Genomic DNA, 22,735 nt, shown 5'->3' with positions numbered 1-22,735 from the left:
AAGACAACAGCCAGATACCTTAGCAGAGACCAACAAGAATTCAAAGTACCTAATAGCAAGATGGCGAGACCAACACAATAAATTGTATTAGGATTTAATTTATTAACGTTAATCTTAACAGCCAAAAAGTTGCTGAATAATGTTTGTAGTCGCTAGCCAGGTATGCCCAAAACAAGAGTCGCTAAACCTAGCAGCAAAGTTGCTTAATTGCAACACACTCTAGGATTCAGGGGAATTAAGGATAATAAAGATATTAATTGTACAACTTTTTGTACTTTTTTTCTAGTTTTTTGAGTCGCCAGCCATGTATGGCCAAAAGTCGCTAATTGAATGCCAACGTTGCTTAATCGCCAACACACTGGGACTCACTGAAGGACTGACTGAATAAAAAAGATAATTAAGATAATTGTGTACTTTTCTCTTCTGATATTTTCTCTAAGGACCCCAAGCTATCTGCAAGCAGCAATAATGTCTGACAGACAGGAGAGCAGAGTGGTCAGTGATGAATGGCAAGGGAACAGGCTGATTTGTACTGAGGAGAAAGAGAGAGAGAGAGCCAATTACAGTGAAATATATTCCAAAAGAGCCAAGTGACTAGCTGAAGGCAGGGACAAATGCCTTGGAGTGACCAAGAAGAGTGCAAAGTACCAAATGGCAAAATGTGGGAAGACCAACAGGAAGATCTGCTTTTACCACTTATCTTCACAACCAAAAAGTCGCTAAATGATGTTTTTAGTCGCTAGCCAGGTATGGCCAAAAGACGCGAAATCTAGCGGCAAAGTCGGTCAATCACACAGTGAAACAAATAATTTTAAAAAGATAGTAATCGTACAATGTCTTGTACTTTTGTCTTCTTTCTTAATATTTCTCAAAGGACACCAAAATGTCGCTATCTGCAGGCAGCTTGCTAGCTATGATGGCAGCAACAATGTACCTTAGAGTGACTGACCAACAAGAGCTCAAAGTACCTATTGGCAAAATGTGGAGAGACAGACACAATAAATTGCATTAAGATGAAGAGAACTGTTGCTATTATTAATCTTAACATCAACCAGAAAGTCGCTAAATGTCACCAGCCAGGTATGGCCAAAAGTCGCTTAATTGGCCACACACAGTAACAGAGAAACTAACAAAAAAAAGATCATAAAGATAATAGTTGTACAACTGTGTGTACTTTTGTCTTCTTTCTAAATATTTTCCCAAAGGACACCAAAATGTTGCTATCTGCAGGCGGGAGCGTGCCTATGTTCCCCGGGTCCTATGTTCCCCGGGTCCTATGTTCCCCGGTTGTTCCTGGGTCTTTGTATGCGACCGGGGAACTTAGGACCCTTTTTCTAAAAAAGGGTCCTATGTTCCCTGCATTGTATCTGGCGAAATTGCGAAATTGTGCCCTGACCAAAACCATCCCTAAACCTAACCTGTCACAGGGCGTTGTGGAGCACTTTTTTTTGGCGAAATTGTGCCCTGACCAAAACTATCCCTAAACCTAACCTGTCACAGGGCGTTGTGGAGCACTTTTTTGGCGAAATTGTGCCCTGACCAAAACCATCCCTAAACCTAACCTGTCACAGGGCGTGCGGCAGCAGATAGAGCAACTCAAACGCGAACTTCCTTCCTTCGACAACTTAAACGCGTCTCTGTCATGCGTGTCTGCGTGCGTCTTACTTAGTCGCGCATTGGAAGCAGCGGGGAACATAGAACCCTTTTCTGGAAAAAGTGTTGTACGTTCCCCGCAGCGGGGAACATAGAACCCTTTTTTTTAAAAAGGGTCCTTAGTTCCCCGGTAGAGGGGAACATAGGACCCGGGTAACATAGGGACGGGGAACATAGGGATGACCCGCTGCAGGCAGCTTGCTAGCTATGATGGCAGCAACGATGTCTGCCAGACAGGAGAGAGTGGTCAGTGACGATCGAATCGAGAAAATGACAAAATGGGTCAAAGACCAAAAAGTTATTAACTGACAGCAGTGACAAATGTCAGACTGTAAACTTTCTCGAAAGAAAAGGACAAAATGGGAAGATGCTGATAATAACAGCAAAATGGAAAATATAAGAATTTCCAAGTAATGCTCAACTCAAGTGTGTGTGTGTGTGTGTGTGCGCGCGTTAAACTTCTTGTTGAATGATTTCAAATTATCTCTGAGTCTGAACTGAGGGAAAGGAAACCAAATTTTGAGCAGTCTCTCACGAGTTCAAAATACCAAATGAGGAGATTCTAAAAGAACAGACCGGTTTATGAAAGACTTGATGGGGGAGGGGCACAGCTAAGAATACTTGAGTGAGATTCTGTGATCCAAATTCGAGATAGAGCTTTTTGATAATGATAATTTGTCAGAGTAAGGTTGTGTAATCAAAATTTGAGAATGAGCTTTGTCAATCAATCAAGAATATTTGCATTAAGTTCTGTGATCAAAATTCAGAAACAACCTTTAATAATTGATAAAGAATATGTGAGTGAGGTTGTGTGATCCATCCAATTTGAGAATTAGCTTTGATAATAATGATTGAGAGCCTCTGGCCCTCTGTGGATCATGGCCGCGGGGCCAATTTTGCCTGGCCCCTTGGGGCCTCTGTGGGTCGTGGCCGCGGGGCCAAGTTGGCCTGGCCCCTTGGGGCCTCTGACCCTCTATGGATCGGGGCCAAGTTGGCCTGACCCCTCGGGGCCTCTGGCCCTCTATGGATCATGGCCGCGGGGCCAAGTTGGCCTGACCCCTTAGGACCTCAGGCCCTCTGTGGGTCGCGGCCGCGGGGCCAAGTTGACCTGGCCCCTTGGGGCCTCTTACCCTCTATGGATCGTGGCCGCGGGGCCAAGTTGACCTGGCCCCTTGGGGCCTCTGGCCTTCTGTGGCTCGCGGCCGCGGGGCCAAGTTGGCCTGGCCCTTTGGGGCCTCTGGCCTTCTGTGGGTCGTGGCCGCGGGGCCAAGTTGGCCTGGCCCCTTGGGGCCTCTGACCGTCTATGGATCGTGGCCGCGGGGCCAAGTTGACCTGGCCCCCTGGGGCCTCTGACCCTCTATGGATCGTGGCCGCGGGGCCAAGTTGGCCTGGCCCCTTGGGGCCTCTGACCGTCTATGGATCATGGCCGCGGGGCCATGTTGGCCTGGCCCCTTGGGGCCTCTGGCCCTCTGTGGGTCGCGACCGCGGGGCCAAGTTGACCTGGCCCCTTGGGGCCTCTTACCCTCTATGGATCATGGCCGCGGGGCCAAGTTGGCCTGGCCCCTTGGGGCTTAAGATTATTATTTTTGCAAAAGTAGTTTTGCTTGGGTCGCGGCCGCGGGGCCAAGTTGGCCTGGCCCCTTGGGGCCTCTGGCCCCCTGGGCCTGGGCCCGGTAGGCCCGGTCATTAATCCACCTATGCCCACCAAGCATGGTTTGGGGAGGCAGGAGAAACCACTGAACTGACCCACCAAGCATGGTTTGGGGAGGCAGGAGAAACCACTGAACTGACCCACCAAGCATGATTTGGGGACGCAGGAGAAACCACTGAACTGACCCACCAAGCATGATTTGGGGAGGCAGGAGAAACCACTGATCTCACCCACCAAGCATGGTTTGGGGAGGCATGAGAAACCACTGAACTGACCCACAAAGCATGGTTTGGGGAGGCAGGAGAAATCTTCAGGAGCAGCAACAGAAACCAAATCCTGCATAAAAACTTCACTCAAAAATATTCCAACTGAAAGTCTAACATGGTTTCCACCACAGCGTCCATGGATAATTTGGGGCACAAAAGATTTAGCCATTCCTTTACCACTTTTGACGTCATTGTCCTGTTGGAACACCCAACTGCGCCCAAGACCCAACCTCCGGGCTGATGATTTTAGCTTGTCCTGAACAATTTGGAGCTAATCCTCCCTTTTCATTGTCCCATTTAAAGCAGCAGTTCCATTGGCAGCAAAAGAGGCCCAGAGCATAATACTACCACCACCATGCTTGACGGTAGGATTGGTGTTCCTGGGATTAAAGGCCTCACATTTTCTCCTCCACAAATAATTCTGGGTATTGTGGCCAAACAGCTCCATTTTTGTTTCATCTGACATCACATGGACAATTTGACCATGACTGTATGTGTGTATATATATATATATATATATATATATATATATATATATATATATATATATATATATATATATATATATATATATATATATATATATATATATATATATATATATATATATATATATATATATATATATATATATATATATATATAGTAAAAGTAGTAGTTTCAATGGTTGAAATCAAATGTTCCATTCACACATTGTATGTTTTTAATTTTTTTCCCAAGCAAGTGCTGTTGAAAATGACTCGAGCATTTCCGAAGACCATATTTGGTCAAGTGTTTACCTTTCTTGTGACAGCAGTGAGTCCTGCCACCTTGTGGTCAGAAGCTTCTACTGCAGCTAATCTCATTCAACCTCGTGATGCTGCGTTACTTGCAGAAGGTGGAACAAAATATTTAGACTCGGCTAAAAGTAATGATGCTATATTTGGACTGAAGATAGTACAATAGTAAGGGGGATCAATCAATCAATCAGTTAGTACTTTAACATGTTTACTACCGCAGTGTTATATAACTACACTTTACCAGAAGCGAGTCACGTTACTAAGTGGTATGTTATACATTCGTATGTTATAGTTAAAATGTACATTGATGTGAAAGTCCTGAATGTAAACACAGAAAGTAGAGGACTGCATTGTCAAAGTCACAGCAGGCTTGAGCGGATCCTAAAGGCCCGCCCACAACATCCCCGATCATCTGTCCTATTGGCTGAGACACAGTTGCGCATCCTCAACTCGAGCTCTGATTGGCTGGAGCAGGTGCCTCTCACACGCGGTCATTCAATCCATGCAAATGAGCGAATAGATGCGGAACAGAGCGAAGGACAGACGGCTCATCGGCTGCTGGATCGCTGGCCTTCACGGCCCTTTAGGCACTATTTTATACAACTGTTTCTTCTATTTGTCAGCATATACGTGTCAAGTGTAAAGATGGCGCAGACAGACACGAAGAAGATCTTCTTTGAGAACCTGTCTGGCGCGGGAAAAGCCATCGCGGTGCTGACCAGCGGAGGTGATGCTCAAGGTAAACTTCATCAAATATGACATTGGAGTCTAAAAATGTACTTTATATTCACCATTCTAACCTCGTCAAATAGCGACGTTTGCGTCTGAATATTAACAAGTGATCAGCAGCTACTGTAAGCAAGTGTAGTGTGACGCATATATTCATTCATTGTGGACTAGCTAGCATGCTAACCTGACATAAAGTCATGGAGGTGCTATCTTGCTACATATAAAGTGAGGTGCTATGTTGCTACATATAAAGTGAGGTGCTATCTTGCTACATATAAAGTGAGGTGCTATCTTGCTACATATAAAGTGAGGTGCTATGTTGCTACATATAAAGTGAGGTGCTATGTTGCTACATATAAAGTGTCATGAATGTGCTATCTTGCTACATTTAAAGTGAGGTGCTATGTTGCTACATATAAAGTGTCATGAATGGGCTATCTTGCTACATATAAAGTAAGGTGCTATGTTGCTACATATAAAGTGTCATGAATGTGCTATGTTGCTACATATAAAGTGAGGTGCTATGTTGCTACATATAAAGTGAGGTGCTATGTTGCTGCATATAAAGTGAGGTGCTATCTTGCTACATATAAAGTGAGGTGCTATCTTGCTACATATAAATTGAGGTGCTATCTTGCTACATATAAAGTGAGGTGCTATCTTGCTACATATAAAGTGAGGTGCTATGTTGCTGCGTATAAAGTGAGGTGCTATCTTGCTACGTATAAAGTGAGGTGCTATCTTGCTACATATGAAGTGAGGTGCTATCTTGCTGCATATAAAGTGAGGTGCTATCTTGCTACATATAAAGTGAGGTGCTATCTTGCTACATTTAAAGTGAGGTGCTATGTTGCTACATATAAAGTGTCATGAATGTGCTATCTTGCTACATATAAAGTAAGGTGCTATGTTGCTACATATAAAGTGTCATGAATGGGCTATGTTGCTACATATAAAGTGAGGTGCTATGTTGCTACATATAAAGTGAGGTGCTATGTTGCTGCATATAAAGTGAGGTGCTATCTTGCTACATATAAAGTGAGGTGCTATCTTGCTACATATAAATTGAGGTGCTATCTTGCTACATATAAAGTGAGGTGCTATCTTGCTACATATAAAGTGAGGTGCTATGTTGCTGCGTATAAAGTGAGGTGCTATCTTGCTACATATAAAGTGAGGTGCTATCTTGCTACATATAAAGTGAGGTGCTATCTTGCTACATATAAAGTGAGGTGCTATCTTGCTACATATAAAGTGAGGTGCTATCTTGCTGCATATAAAGTGAGGTGCTATCTTGCTACATATAAAGTGTCATGGAGGTGCTATGTTGCTACATATAAAGTGAGGTGCTATGTTGCTACATATAAAGTGTCATGGAGGTGCTATGTTGCTACATATCAAGTGAGGTGCTATGTTGCTACATATAAAGTGAGGTGCTATGTTGCTGCATATAAAGTGAGGTGCTATCTTGCTACATATAAAGTGAGGTGCTATCTTGCTACATATAAATTGAGGTGCTATCTTGCTACATAGAAAGTGAGGTGCTATCTTGCTACATATAAAGTGAGGTGCTATGTTGCTGCGTATAAAGTGAGGTGCTATCTTGCTACATATAAAGTGAGGTGCTATCTTGCTACATATGAAGTGAGGTGCTATCTTGCTGCATATAAAGTGAGGTGCTATCTTGCTACATATAAAGTGAGGTGCTATCTTGCTACATATAAAGTGAGGTGCTATCTTGCTACATATAAAGTGAGGTGCTATCTTGCTACATATAGAGTGAGGTGCTATCTTGCTGCATATAAAGTGAGGTGCTATCTTGCTACATATAAAGTGTCATGGAGGTGCTATGTTGCTACATATAAAGTGAGGTGCTATGTTGCTACATATAAAGTGTCATGGAGGTGCTATGTTGCTACATATCAAGTGAGGTGCTATGTTGCTACATATAAAGTGAGGTGCTATCTTGCTACATATAAAGTGAGGTGCTATGTTGCTACATATAAAGTGAGGTGCTGTCTTGCCACATATAAAGTGAGGTGCTATGTTGCTACATATAAAGTGTCATGGAGGTGCTATGTTGCTACATATAAAGTAAGGTGCTATGTTGCTACATATAAAGTGAGGTGCTGTCTTGCTACATATAAAGTGAGGTGCTATGTTGCTACATATAAAGTGTCATGTAGGTGCTATGTTGCTACATATAAAGTGAGGTGCTATGTTGCTACATATAAAGTGAGGTGCTATGTTGCTGCATATAAAGTGACGTGCTATCTTGCTAAATATGAATTGAGGTGCTATCTTGCTACATATAAAGTGAGGTGCTATCTTGCTACATATAAAGTGAGGTGCTATGTTGCTGCATATAAAGTGAGGTGCTATCTTGCTACATATAAAGTGTCATGGAGGTGCTATGTTGTTACATATAAAGTGAGGTGCTATCTTGCTACATATAAAGTGTCATGCAGGTGCTATGTTGCTACATATAAAGTGAGGTGCTACGTTGCTACATATAAAGTGAGGTTCTATCTTGCTACATATAAAGTGAGGTGCTATGTTGCTGCATATAAAGTGAGGTGCTATCTTGCCACATATAAAGTGAGGTGCTATCTTGCTACATATAAAGTGTCATGGAGGTGCTATGTTGTTACATATAAAGTGAGGTGCTATCTTGCTACATATAAAGTGAGGTGCTATGTTGCTGCATATAAAGTGAGGTGCTATCTTTCTACATATAAAGTGAGGTGCTATCTTGCTACATATAAAGTGAGGTGCTATGTTGCTGCATATAAAGTGAGGTGCTATCTTTCTACATATAAAGTGTCATGGAGGTGCTATGTTGTTACATATAAAGTGAGGTGCTATCTTGCTACATATAAAGTGAGGTGCTATGTTGCTACATATAAAGTGAGGTTCTATGTTGCTACATATAAAGTGAGGTGCTATGTTGCTACATATAAAGTGAGGTGCTATCTTGCTACATATAAAGTGAGGTGCTATGTTGCTACATATAAAGTGAGGTGCTATCTTGCTACATATAAAGTGAGGTGCTATGTTGCTACATATAAAGTGAGGTGCTATCTTGCTAGTGATAATGTGGTGACATTAGTGTTTCCTTGTCCCAAGTGACTGTTCAATTCCACCCCCAGTTCAAAATATAAAACACAGCACTGCGGGTTTTGTTTTTGGCAAACAGCTGCGAGTTGTGGGGAAAAACCGCTTCTAAAAATATTTGAAATATCAATATTTACCCTTGTGGTGGATTCCATTTGAGGTTTGCAATTCCCGAGTGTGCCTGTGGTGTATCCTGTGTGGTGTGGTGGTGTATCCTGTGTGGTGTCGTGGTGTATCCTGTGTGGTGTGGTGGTGTATCCTGTGTACGTGATGGTGATGACGTCAGAGAGGAAACCCTGGTCACGTGCACACTCCCTCTCGTCTTAGCATCTGACTGGCAGAGTTGTTGCCTTTGTGGGTGTTGCACAAGGGCTGTGTCATGTAACTCACACTAACCATCCAGACTAATGTCATTACCAAAGCAGTGAAGTTGTCACGTTGTGTAAATGCTAAATAAAAAGAGAATACAACAAATCCTTTTCAACTTATATTCAATTGAGTAGACTGCAGAGACAAGATATTTCATGTTCGAAATGGAAAACTTTGTTCTTTTTGCAAATATTAGCTCATTTGGAATCTGATGCCTGCAGCATGTTTCAAAAAAGCTGGCACAAGTGGCAAAAAAGACTGGGAAAGTTGAGAAATGCTCATCAGGCTAATTGGGAACAGGTGGGTGCCATGATTGGCTATAAAAGCAGCTTCCATGAAATGCTCAGTCGTTCACAAACAAGGACGGGGCGAGGGTCACCACTTTGTCAACAAATGCCTGAGCAAATTGTTTAAGGACAACATTTCTCAAGCAGCTATTGCAAGGAATTTAGGGATTCCACCATCTACGCTCCGTAATGTCATCAAAAGGTTCAGAGAATCTGGAGAAATCACTGCACGTAAGCGGCAAGGCTGAAAACCAACATTGAATGCCCGTGACCTTGGATCCCTCAGGCGATACTGCATCAAAAAGCGACATCAGTGTGTAAAGGATATCACCACATGGGCTCAGGAACAGTTCAGAAACCCACTGTCAGTAACTACAGTTGGTCGCTACATCTGTAAGTGTAAGTTAAAACTCTCCTATGCAAAGCCAAAGCCATTTATCAACAACACCCAGAAACACTTCGCTGGGCCCGAGCTCATCTAAGATGGACTGATGCAAAGTGGAAAAGTGTTCTACCATCCGGACTGTTCTAGGGTGAAAGTGTAAAAGGCAGCATGTGTGATGGTATGGGGGTGTATTAGTGGCCAAGACATGGGTAACTTACACATCTGTGAAGGCACCATTAATGCTGAAAGGTACATACAGCTTTTGGAGCAACATATGTTGTTTTCATGGACGCCCCTGCTTATTTCAGCAAGACCATGCCAAGCCAGGTGTTACAACAGCGTGGCTTCATAGTAAAAGAGTGCGGGTACTAGACTGGCCTGCCTGTAGTCCAGACATTGAAAATGTGTGAAGGCTAAAATATGAGAAGGGAGACTGTTGAACAACTTAAGCTGTACATCAAGCAAGAATGGGAAAGAATTCCACTTCAAAAATGTGTCTCCTCACTTCCCAAACCTTTACTGAGTGTTGTTAAAAGGAAAGGCCATGTAACACACTGGTAAAATGATTATTTGCAAAATAAATGAAGTTTCTCAGTGTGAACATGAAATATCTTGTCTCTGCAGTCTATTCAATTGAATATAAGTTGAAAAGGATTTGTTGTATTCTCTTTTTATTTACCTTTTACACAACCTGACAACTTCACTGCTTTTGGCTTTTGTAGATAAAAAAGGGAAAATAAGAGACTCTAAATTAGGGGTCCTTAAAGTAGCAGAAGAGGGTAAAAACAAGTTGACTTTTTATTCTTATGTGTTTCATTATACCGTATTTACTTGAATAGCCGCAGGGGCGCTAATTAATTTAAAACCTCCTGTCACTCCGGCGTTTACCGGAAGCCTGCGGGATGGCCGTGCCTGCGCTAAGTATTTTAAAACCTCTTCTCACTCCGGCGTTTCCCAAAAGGAATGCAGTAAATTTAGGCGTGCGCTTTGAGTGTGATGTAAGCATACCATCATGAAAAGCACATTTAATAAAAGAAAACGTTATCATGGTCTTACCTGTACTTATAAATGGAGTCCATTTGCAGCTCCTTCTGACCAAAAGCATCGATAACTTGTTTATAGAAGTCTTCATTATTTTCTTTCTTCCGTTTTAAAAGTCTCTCTGTCTCGATGGAGATATTCCTTTAATTATTACCTCCTGCTTCCATTGAAAGTCCAGTTTAGAAAACTGTTTTATTTTAGATACCGGTATGTAATCCTCCATGTTAAAAGTTCAGGCAGAGGAAAAAAAATAAAATGTCTTGCTGCGTGTGTTCACTTCTTCTGCAGTACCGTAAGTCGCAAGAAGGATCACTAGCGCGGCAGCGCCCTCTACCACCAGGAGGTTTAATGACTCATACAGTATTTGACACACGCAGCTACGGTATATTAATAAAACATAGCTGCTTACTGTTCTTTTTAGCATACTGTACCGGTATTCAATAGCTTGGACCTTAAATCCTAATGAATAGCTCTTAATCTTTTTTCCTTTGTGCGATTGCAAACTACTGAAAGCAGCTTCCTCCATTTTGAAAATGAGGACAGATAAAGCGTCACTCGTGACGTAACAAATTTGACCCGGTGGAAGTTCTAGCCATATGCTAAATATTTTGCGAAACGAGTTTGACCCGGCGAAAATTATAGACATGCGATAATAAAATTAATATTTTGCGAAACGAATTTGATCCGGCGTCAATAATGAACCGGCGCCAAGCATGCGTTAATTATTTTGAGAAACGAGTTTGACCTGTCAGTAATTCTAGACGTGCGAATACTATATTCCCTGCGCCAATTCAAGGAAATATGGTATCCATTAAACCATATTGTATTTACAATTCGCAAAGTATGTGAAAAAACTGTTTAAGCATCACAAAATGCCACAAATTCAGTCAGCCATTTTGAATATTCCGAGAGTGACATCACTGGAGTAACACTTCTGCACTCCCTTTTAGGTGGTACTGTGCACAACAACCATGATTAACTGTCCCTTGTCCTCTAGTTTCCAGTAGAAAGAATGAGGATATATGCATGAGATGAACACGGTGTCAGAGGGCGTTACGTCTCTAACGCTGCACCAGACAATGTCATTCCTGCAGAATGAGAACCACTAACTTACGCTTTCAATTTTTCTTGGGTTTTTAACTATTCCAGTTTGTCCTTTCCTGTTCTCTATTGCCCTAATGACTTTTGTGTTGCTTAGTAACCACAACCCAAGCCAATTCCGGTGGGGAAAAGGCTCCAGTGTCACTTGTTTGTATCCCCCTCCCCATTCCTCTCAGTTCCCAAATGATCTCAACTCTGACATGTTTTAACCAAGCTGACATTGGCATTCAACTCACACCTCATTTGCACTGACCACCAAAGTAGTGGCATGAGGAGCAGGGAAGCATTTGGACCAGAAATGGTTGCTCGCAAGAGAGAAAAGAGGCAGACAAAAACATGCTACCACAGGGCTGGGCGATATATGGAAGATCCTGGATATATCGCAGGTTTGTCTCTGTGCGATATAGAAAATGACTATATGGTGATATTGGAGTATACGTTCTCACGCGGGCATTACACTACAGGCTCTTCTCTCTCTTTCTTGTCTCTCCTTCTCACAGAGACATAAAACAAGCGCGCCTTCTTACATACGTCACATACTATCGCGCGTGCAACGTCATACGCTCTCGCCGAGCAGAGATGTAGCGGCATGGATAAAGTTAGCTGTGGTGCTAGCGGAGCGGTGCGAGTGTTAATACGAGAGAGAGAAGGTGCGAATCTGGTAACAAATGAAGGAAGAATTCATTCCCAAGAAAAACAGCCGGGGGTCCATCGTCTGGCGGGGGTTTGGCTTCAAGCGGGAAGATGTTGAACAGACATTAATATGTCAAGTATGCGGCAAAAGTGTTGCTACAAAACGTAGCAGCACTACTAATTTGTAGCATGACTTGAAAAGTCACCCGCTAGAGAATGAAGAGTGCTTGAAACTACACATGTCAACATCTCCGTTCGGTGCCACACCCACAAAATGCCCAAGCAACCATTTCCAGATCCACAGAAAAACAAAAGACAGACTGTGACCATCTCGCAAACTAGATAACATCACGGAGAGGCTTTCTGAAATGCTAATGCAACTTGAGAGCTAGAATGGACGATTAAGATCATTGGAATGTGTCTGATTGCCTGGAAAACAACAACAATCCTTATCTACAATTTGACTCCCTCAAAGGGCTGCAACTTGGACACCGCATGCCCCGAGTCTCCTGGTTTATGTGTGGTGATGTGTATACTGCATGTGCTTATCATGGCTATCAAGTCTTTTTCTCCTGGTCTGACGCTCCCATAGGAGCAACTTTTTTTTTACTCATATATACTCATATATATTTAATAATTATTAAGTTACTCATTGTGTATACTAAGGCTGAAACGACGCGTCGACGTAGTCGACGTCATCGGTTACGTAAATACGTCGACGCCGTTTTTGTGCGTCGACGCGTCGCATATTTACGTCACACTACCGTCATGGCGAAGCGCAAAGCAGACGATCAAAGCAGACGATGCGAGCGGTGCGAGTGAGGGGGAAAAATCACGCCAAAAGTGGTCAAAAGTGTGGGAGTATTTCAATAAACGGGCTAATAATGTTGTTGTATGCACACTGTGTCGAGCGGAAATAGCATATCATAGCAGCACAACGGCTATGAACGAACATTTGAAAAGAAAACCATCAACCATCAACTGGTCAATCGTCCGCGCGAGTATACGTTGTCATCATTACACAAAAACATGAATGTGTCATTTGTATCTGCTAGGGGTGTAACGGTACATGTTTTGTATTGAACCGTTTCGGTACGGGGCTTTCGGTTCGGTACGGGGGTGTACCGAACGAGTTTCTAAGCTAAAGCTAAAGTCTTAACAAGCTGCTTTGCTCCTACTGCCTCTGTCTCAGCACGCATCATTGTCCCACCCACACAACCATCTGATTGGTACACACGCAGCATTGTCCCACCCACACAACCATCTGATTGGTACACACGCAGCATTGTCCCACCCACACAACCATCTGATTGGTACACACGCGTCATTGTCCCACCCATACAACCATCTGATTGGTACACACGCAGCATTGTCCCACCCACACAACCATCTGATTGGTACACACGCAGCATTGTCCCACCCACACAACCATCTGATTGGTACACACGCAGCATTGTCCCACCCATACAACCATCTGATTGGTACACACGCAGCATTGTCCCACCCATACAACCATCTGATTGGTACACACGCAGCATTGTCCCACCCATACAACCATCTGATTGGTACACACGCAGCATTGTCCCACCCACACAACCATCTGATTGGTACACACGCAGCATTGTCCCACCCATACAACCATCTGATTGGTACACACGCAGCATTGTCCCACCCACACAACCCTCTGATTGGTACACACACAGCATTATCAGCCAATCACCAGTGCGTATTCATAGCGCATGTAGTCAGCGCTTCAGCGTGGAGCAGATAGGTGTTTAGCAGGTGAGCATCAGGCAGCGGACTCTCCCCAAATGATAATAAACACCTCCCAGTCAACTACTAGTAACATCACTATGAGCCCGTTGACCTTCTAGAAACTTCAACTGCAGCTCAGCTCGCTCGCAGTCCTGGCTTGAGGTGAAGGCTAATTAGCTCTCAGTTCCAGCCACATCGACCCCTTCTGAGCGCCTATTTTCAGCTGCTGGGAATATTGTAAACATGAAAAGAACCAGAGCATGTAGACATGCTAACCTTTCTTCATTACAACTGTTAGTCACTCACTGGAATGAGTAGAATTGGTTATTGTGTTGGACTGGATGTTTATTTTGCACATTTTAAAAGCAATACTTAATGTTTACAATGCTCCAGAATATTTAGATTGGCACTTTTTTGTATTGGATGTTTATCTTTATTTTTGCACATTTTAGCAAATAAGCAATACTTTCACTTTTGTTGAAATGTTTACACTGTTACAGAATATTTCGTTTTGCACTTTTTTGTATTGGATGTTTATCTTTATTTTTGCACATTTTAAAGCAAAATAAGCAATACTTTTACTTTTGAAATGCTTATGCTATTGCAGAATATTAAGATTTGCACTGGATGTTGACTTTTATATTTGCACATTAAAAAGCAAATAAGCTACTTTTAATTTTGTTAAATGTTAAAAGTTTTAAATGTTTACATTGTTACAGAATATTTAGTCATGTTGTTGTCAATGTTGACTGAGTGGCCATACTTCTTTTTTTTTTGTAAATAAAAGCCATGCCTTTTGAAAAAACTGGCCTACATTTATTTTTTCATCTTCATTTTGAATAAAAAAATAATCGGTAAAAGGAAAAATAATCTATAGATTAATCGAAAAAAATAATCTATAGATCAAACGATTAATCGAAAAAAATAATCTATAGATTAATCGATAGAAAAATAATCGTTAGCTGCAGCCTTAGTGTATACATGTATTTATTTATTCACTGCAATGTTACAAATAGAGAACAAACCAATGGGTAAAAAGTGTTATGATATGAAAAAGTGTGGGGTTAAATAAACTCTGCGTCTTCCTAGTCCTTTTCAGATATGCTGTAATGAAACAACTGGCGATATGTGATGTATTACATTGTAATTTAGTGCATGTTTGAAATAAACCGAGACCAACCAGCCAATTGATTGATTGATTGATTGAAACTTTTATTAGTAGATTGCACAGTACAGTACATATTCCGTACAATTGACCACTAAATGGTAACACCCCAATAAGTTTTTCAACCTGTTTATGTCAGGGTCCACATTAATCAATTCATGGTAACCAACCATCCTCCCCGCCCCCAAGTCCACCTTTTACGACCAATCAGCGTTATTGTTCCGTAATGTGTACAATGTACAGTATGTCTGCTCTTCAACGGGTTTGTGCTGAAAACAAAGTTTTGTTGTACTTGTGCAATGACAATAAAGACCTATTCTTATCCTAATGTGTACAATGTACAGTATGTCTGCTCTTCAACGGGTCTGTGCTGAAAAATAATTTTCTTGTACAGTTGAAGTGCAAAGAGAATAAAGTGCCATCCTATCCAAGCTAATTGTACATGTTAAAACATACAAATCCAGACTTTTGATACTTGGTGACATTGTGTTAGTATCCTAACTACTTTTTTGTTAGCATGCTAACATTAGTATATCATTATGCTAACGTTAGCATATTAACTTTTTTTTTTCTCCCCATGTAATTTGTTTTTAAAACAATTGCACAAAAAGCAGCAAGTCAGTCTTCAAGCAGCCCGCGGTCGGGTGTTTACAAGACAAATAGCAGGCTGTGACAGACCCCCGCTGTCGTCCGGGTTCCATGGACCATCAAGGACAGACATTTCTGCGAGCAGGGTTGACTTTCTTTATTTTTCAATAAATTCAGTCTCTCGTCGGGTCGCTTTTCAGCCTTCCGCGTGCCTGCTCGCTCTTCCGCTTGCTTTTCAGCTTGCCTCGTCTGTGTATGCCTCTGGCTCTCCTCTCCGTCTCTGGTGCGCTGCCTCTGCTTCTCCCACTCTCTCTTCCCCGTCGTTCTCTGCTGCAGCCCTTTTACGCATTGCGAAGAGATTATGTGATTATGCCCAGGTGGGCGATCCACGCACCTGATATCGTTTACGGCGTGGATCCCGGCGCGCCCTGCCTCACTGTCGGTCTGTCGGCCACGCTTCCCCACACAGGCCTTTACAAAATATCTGTGGAAAGTTTCTAGCTAAGTATAACGAGTGTGATGTTGTCTATCTGTGTTAGCCCTGCCATGAGGTGGCCCCTTGTCCAGGGTGTAGTGATGATGTTTGAGTTATCAAGTTCGAGCCTATTATCGAATCCTCTTATCGAACCGATTCCTTATCGATTCTCTTATGGAGTCCAGATAGGTTGTTGTATATGGAAAAAAAACACAATATTTGGTTTAACAAAAGCTCACTTTTATTATATAAGAAAAAAATAAAATCTAATAAATAAATAAATATTGACTGTTACCCCCCTAAAAAAATAATAATAAAATAAATAAGTATTGACTGTTGTTACCCAAAGTATATTAAGTGGGATTTTTCAGAAAAACAAATATATACAGTAACACAAAAACAAGCTGTCTCTGTGATCACTATAGGTGTATAAATAATAATATAGTGTTAAATAAAATCAGTCCCTTGGGCACAAAAGTGGAAATAATACAGCTCTCCAAAAAGTGCACTTCTGCTGCTATTGGAACATAACTGTTTGTTATGATGCTTTGACATTTTTGCACTTTATTTCTTTATTGAAAGAAAATTCTATGAGGAGAAAAGTTGTTTGCAAATGTGGTTACAATGCTAAAAAATGAAAAGTTAAAGCTAAAAAAAGAAATACACTTTATTGAGTTAACATTATTTCTTTATAGGGGGAAAGATGTTATGAGCTAGGGAATATAACAACTACACTACCCAGCATGCAACGGGAGTGACGAGCATGCGCGGTAGCCCCGAAAAGTGTTGTTGCATGTCGCCACCCGGCAGCTAAGAATGAGGTTATGAGCACGCTGTGAAAGTAAACGTCAAGAACTCAGCCAACACGCCTCGTCTGCATTATTTATAATCAGACAGACAACACATATACAGTGTGATTTTGTAACGTTTACAAGGAAAGAAAAACAAAAGTTAAAAAAGGGAGATATCATATATGTATGTGCTGCGGTTGCTTTAAGAACGTTGCGACAGCTGCCGTAAAGGAGGTGCGTTGCTAGCCTGGTTGCTATGTTTCCGGTGGGTCGTAAAAGTGTTGGTCATGTGTTTGTACCCTGCTCAAATCTCTCAGTAAAGTTATTCATTGGATTATACCTTTTGTTTTGAACTTTATTACACCTTGGAGCGCTTTTTCCGGTCCATTGTTTTTCCTGCTTTCGCTATCTGCGCCTAATGACTGAGCTACGTGACGTCATTTCTTGTGATGTCCCACGGGGCATTTCTTGTCGGGACGGGATTCGTTCCGAGGGATTCGAATAAAGAACCAACTCTTTTTCTTTACTATAGTAGTCTCGATAACGAGTACCGGTTCTCAAAAAGTGATTCGAGTCCGAGGACTCGGTTCTTTTCTTATCGAACAACCGGGAAAATCGGTTTCGAGTATCATCCCTACCAGGGTGTATTCTGCCTTCCGCTTGAGTGCAGCTGAGATATGCTCCAGCACTCCTGCGACCCCCAAAAGGACAAGCGGTACAAAGTAAAGAGTGCTGGATAGTGTAACTTGTGGATAGGTGGGCCATACTTCTGCTTGTGTTCCAACTTGCGATAGAAGTCACTTCTGACACACATAAATAAACACACACATTGTCAATCACATGCTGAGATAAGATGTGATTTCTTTTTCTCCTACGAGTTCTTAATGTCATGTTTTTTGTCTTTCAGGGATGAATGCTGCTGTGCGTGCTGTGGTTCGAATGGGATTATATGTAGGAGCAAAAGTGTATTTTATACGTGAGGTGAGTCCATGCTGCAGTCCTCGTTCCTGGACCGCAGCAAGTTACATTTGCTGAGGTCCAGTTCCGCTCCACAGGTCCGAGGAGGCTGCATTGCGCACGCACACACACACACACACACACACACACACACACACACACACACACACACGCACACACACACACACACACACACACACACACACACACACACACACACACACACACACACACACACACACACACACACACACACACACACACACACACACACACACACAGCCTTTGTCCGCACTCCCTCTGCGTATGTGATGGTGCTCCTTGGCAGGCTTGTTCTATAACCTCGCCTGACAAGGTTTCTCACAGCCCTGCACTGGAAAGGCAGGGAGAACAATCCCTAATATTCCGATAGTCAGGTGACCTCATTTTCTAGGCACACATCATTGATGAATTGGAGCAACCAACTGAAGCGTGGCCAGATCAGAACTCTGCTCCCGCATACAGCAGACATGATAGCGACATGTCAGTGTTAAAGGCCTACTGAAATGATTTTTATTTATTTAAACGGGAATAGCAGATCCATTCTATGTGTCATACTTGATCATTTCGTGATATTGCCATATTTTTGCTGAAAGGATTTAGTAGAGAAAATTGATGATAAAGTTCGCAACTTTTGCTCGCTGATAAAAAAAAGCCTTGCCTGTAGCGGAAGTAGCGTGACGTCACAGGAGCTAGTATTCCTCACAATTCCCCGTTGTTTACAATGGAGCGAGAGAGATTCGGACCGAGAAAGCGACGATTACCCCATTAATTTGAGCGAGGATGAAAGATTCGTGGATGAGGAACGTTACAGTGAAGGACTTGAGAGGCAGTGATGGACGTATCTTTTTTCGCTCTGACCGTAACTTAGGTACAAGCTGGCTCATTGGATTCCACACTCTCTCCTTTTTCTATTGTGGATCACAGATTTGTATTTTAAACCACCTCAGATACTATATCCTCTTGAAAATGAGAGTCGAGCACGCGAAATGGACATTTAAAGTGACTTTTATCTCCAAGACAATACATCGGTGACACACTTAGCTACTGAGCTAACGTGATAGCATCGTTCTCAAATGAAGATAGAAACAAAATAAATAAACCCCTGACTGGAAGGATAGACAGAAGAGCAACAATACTATTAAACCATGTACATGTAACTACACGGTTAAAAATTCTCAGCCTGGTAAGGCTTAACAATGCTGTTGCTAATGACACTAAGGCTAATTTAGTAACTTAGCAACCGGACCTCACAGAACTATGATAAAAACATTAGCGCTCCACCTACGCCAGCCAGCCCTCATCTTCCCATCAACAGCCGTGCTCACCTGCATTCCAGCGATCAACGGCGCGACGAAGGACTTCATCCGTGGGTTTGGCGGCAAGCATCAGCTAGGCGTCTCCTATCAGGGTAAGTAGTGTTGCAGTAAGTATTGTACTTAGCCGCTAAGACACCGATCGATCCCACCTACAACGTTCTTCTTTGCAGCCTCCATTGTTCATTAAACAAATTGCAAAAGATTCACCAACACAGATGTCCACAATACTGCGGAATTTTGTCGAAGAAAACAGAGCTTTGTGTATTGTGTCCAATAGGGCCCAAACATCCGTGCATTTTATGACGTCACGCGCATAAATCATATCCAAAGGAGACTTTCAACTGGAAGTGTGGCGGGAATTTTAAAATGTCACTTTATAAGTTAACCCGGCCGTATTGGCATGTGTTGCAATGTTAAGATTTCATCATTGATATATAAACTATCAGACTGCGTGGTCGCTAGTAGTGACTTTCAGTAGGCCTTTAAATCTACGTATATAAATCATAATCCAGTGCCAATCCATACAGTCCTATTTCATGTGGAAAGATTTTCTAGTCTTGATGAGTTTTTCTGTCCATATTCTATATTTATATACTATGTTTGTCTAGGTTTTAAGAATAACTTTCCGGTTCGTTCACCAGTTGTAGTATTTAAATGGTGTTCTTTTTTTATTCCAATACATTTCCAGGGATACCAGGGTATGGTGGATGGTGGGGAGAACATAAAGGAAGCCACATGGGAAAGTGTGTCCAGCATGCTTCAAGTGGTGAGTTGTAAGAGCAGGACATGTGACAAGCAAGCATCATCTTGTACTGTATTACTACAAAGGCCCTTCAGGATTTTGCTTTTTTTGTGATTGTTGCAGCCTAAAATTCCTAAACACCTTTTTCAGAAAATTGCAATGTTTTATGGGTTTGTTATCAAGGTTTTAGGTGTTCCTTGTAACTTTGAGTTTGAGTTTATTTGGAACATGCACGCATACAACACGATACATCACAATTTCCAGTTTCTCTATTCAACATGTTCGAAAAGGAGTAGGAAGAAGCAGAGCTTATTGAATCCTACCCCTTTTCCAAGGAATTGAAGAGTCTATTTTGTTTTTCACTTCTCAGGGCGGCACTGTTATTGGCAGTGCCCGCTGCAAAGAGTTTCGCTCCCACGAGGGCCGCCTAAAGGCTGCTCTCAACTTGGTGAAGCTTGGCATCACCAACCTGTGCGTCATCGGGGGGGATGGCAGCCTGACAGGAGCCAACCTCTTCAGGGAAGAATGGAGTGGACTGTTGACAGAACTGGTGGAGCAAGGTTCGTTACAAGTACCGTCATTTCCGGACTATAAGCCGCACCTGACTATAAGCCGCACCAGCTAAATTTAGGGGAAAATACAGATTGCTCCACATATATAAGCCGCACCCGACTATAAGCCGCAGGGTTTTGATGTGTAATTACCGTAGTACAGGGGTCACCAACCTTTTTGAAACCAAGAGCTACTTCTTGGGTACTGATTAATGCGAAGGGCTACCAGTTTGATACACACTTAAATAAATTGCCAGAAATAGCCAATTTGCTCAATTTACCTTTAACTCTATGTTATTATTAATAATTAATGATATTTACACTTAATTGAACGGTTTAAAAGAGGAGAAAACACGAAAAAAATGACAATTACATTTTGAAACATAGTTTATCTTCAATTTAACTCTTTAAAATTCAAAATTCAACCGAAAAAAAGAAGAGAAAAACTTAAAAAAAGAATTTATGGAACATCATTAGTAATTTTTCCTGATTAAGATTAATTGTAGAATTTTGATGACATGTTTTAAATAGGTTAAAATCCAGTCTACACTTTGTTAGAATATATAACAAATTGGACCAAGTTATATTTCTAACAAAGACAAATCATTATTTCTTCTAGATTTTCCAGAACAAAAATTTTAAAATAAATTCAAAAGACTTTGAAATAAGATTTAAATTTGATTCTAAGATTTTCTAGATTTGCCAGAATCATTTTTTTGAATTTTAATCATAATAAGTTTGAAGAAATATTTCACAAATACTCTTCGTCGAAAAAACAAAAGCTAAAATGAAGAATTAAATTAAAATGTATTTATTATTCTTTACAATTAAAAAAAAATAAATTACTTGAACATTGATTTAAATTGTCAGGAAAGAAGGGGAAGGAATTTAAAAGGTAAAAAGGTATGTGTGTTTAAAAATCCTAAAATCATTTTTAAGGTTGTATTTTTTCTCTAAAATTGTCTTTCTGAAAGTTATAAGAAGCAAAGTAAAAAAATTAATGAATTTATTTAAACAAGTGAAGACCAAGTCTTTAAAATATTTTCTTGGATTTTCAAATTCTTTTTGAGTTTTGTCTCTCTTAGAATTAAAAATGTCGGGCAAAGCGAGACCAGCTTGCTAGTAAAATTAATAACATTTAAAAGATAGAGGCAGCTCACTGGTAAGTGCTGCTATTTGAGCTATTTTTAGAACAGGCCAGCGGGCTACTCATCTGGTCCTTACGGGCTACCTGGTGCCCGTGGGCACCGCGTTGGTGACCCCTGTCGTAGTATATAGGGGTTCCTGCTACCACGGAGGGGATTGTCGGGACAGAGATGACTGTTTGGGAACGCAAAGCGTCCCATTTATTAACAATAAATCTTTCAATCATTCAATCAAACTTTCACATCTTTGACATGGCGAACAGCATTTGTGCAGAGTACAAATAATACAACGGTGCAAAGTAATACAAAGTGCTCGCCTGTACGTTATCAAAATAACCAGCCTACCGGTATATGAAAAGTCAGTCTTTAATCATTGTGTCATCGTCTTCCTCCTTCGTACTAAAACCACCCAAATCCTCTTCGTCGGTGTCGGAGAAGAACAGGCCGTAAATAAGCCGCACCCTTGTATAAGCCGCAGGGACCAGAACGAGGAGAAAAAGTAGCGGTTTATAGTCTGGAAATTACGGTATTGTAACAGCACTCACATGCACGCTTGCCAAATAAGTTGGGACTAAGAATCAGACCAAGAAATGAGTTGGTATCAGAACTATGCACTCGGAAAGACGTTGATTTGACCGCAGTGTCCTCAACCTCTTCAGGTTCCATCGAGCCCCAGTCCGTTCAGACCTACTCTGCTCTTCACATTGTCGGGATGGTTGGCTCCATCGATAACGACTTCTGTGGAACTGACATGACGATTGGCACCGACTCTGCCCTGCACCGAATCATTGAGGTGGTTGATGCAATTATGACAACCGCTCAGAGGTGAGAGCTTGTGTGTGTGTGACGTGGTGCAATGAATTGTGTGTTGTCAAAAGAAATACATTTGAAACATATAATGGTGTTATTTTTCAGTCACCAGAGGACTTTTGTCTTAGAAGTCATGGGCAGACATTGCGGGTAAGATAATGATCAAAGTCATTCAACAGCCAGAAAGGATTTGGTTACTACTTACTGTCTATGTGTACCTCAGCTATTTGGCCTTGGTTAGTGCTCTGGCTTGTGGTGCAGACTGGGTGTTAATCCCTGAGATGCCTCCAGATGATGGCTGGGAAGAGAAGATGTGTGAAAAACTATCTGCGGTAACACCGTTTTTAGTTCCTTACAATCTTAGACATAGTGACTCATACAGCAACACAT

The 22,735-nt window shown here is 41.7% G+C and overlaps 1 protein-coding gene across 5 annotated transcripts in view; it reads left to right on the top strand.

Moving 5' to 3' along the window:
- The first annotated feature begins 4,851 nt into the window (after positions 1 to 4,851).
- LOC133629702 (ATP-dependent 6-phosphofructokinase, platelet type-like) overlaps positions 4,852 to 22,735 on the top strand; it is a 70,343-nt gene continuing 52,459 nt past the window's right edge. For all 5 annotated transcript variants that reach the window (XM_062020611.1, XM_062020612.1, XM_062020614.1 and 2 more), the window contains exons 1-7: positions 4,852 to 5,088; positions 17,690 to 17,763; positions 19,786 to 19,863; positions 20,210 to 20,399; positions 22,195 to 22,360; positions 22,451 to 22,495; positions 22,569 to 22,677. In XM_062020611.1, the coding sequence (XP_061876595.1) occupies positions 4,995 to 5,088; positions 17,690 to 17,763; positions 19,786 to 19,863; positions 20,210 to 20,399; positions 22,195 to 22,360; positions 22,451 to 22,495; positions 22,569 to 22,677 (756 nt within the window). In that variant the 5' untranslated portion in view covers positions 4,852 to 4,994. The remainder of the gene's footprint in view (positions 5,089 to 17,689; positions 17,764 to 19,785; positions 19,864 to 20,209; positions 20,400 to 22,194; positions 22,361 to 22,450; positions 22,496 to 22,568; positions 22,678 to 22,735) is intronic.

Source organism: Entelurus aequoreus, linkage group LG15, assembly GCF_033978785.1.
Source record: "Entelurus aequoreus isolate RoL-2023_Sb linkage group LG15, RoL_Eaeq_v1.1, whole genome shotgun sequence".
In the NCBI taxonomy this organism is placed as follows: Eukaryota; Metazoa; Chordata; class Actinopteri; order Syngnathiformes; family Syngnathidae; genus Entelurus; species Entelurus aequoreus.
The sequence above is the reverse complement of the archived record's forward strand: the minus strand, read 5'-3'. Positions and strand labels throughout refer to the sequence as shown.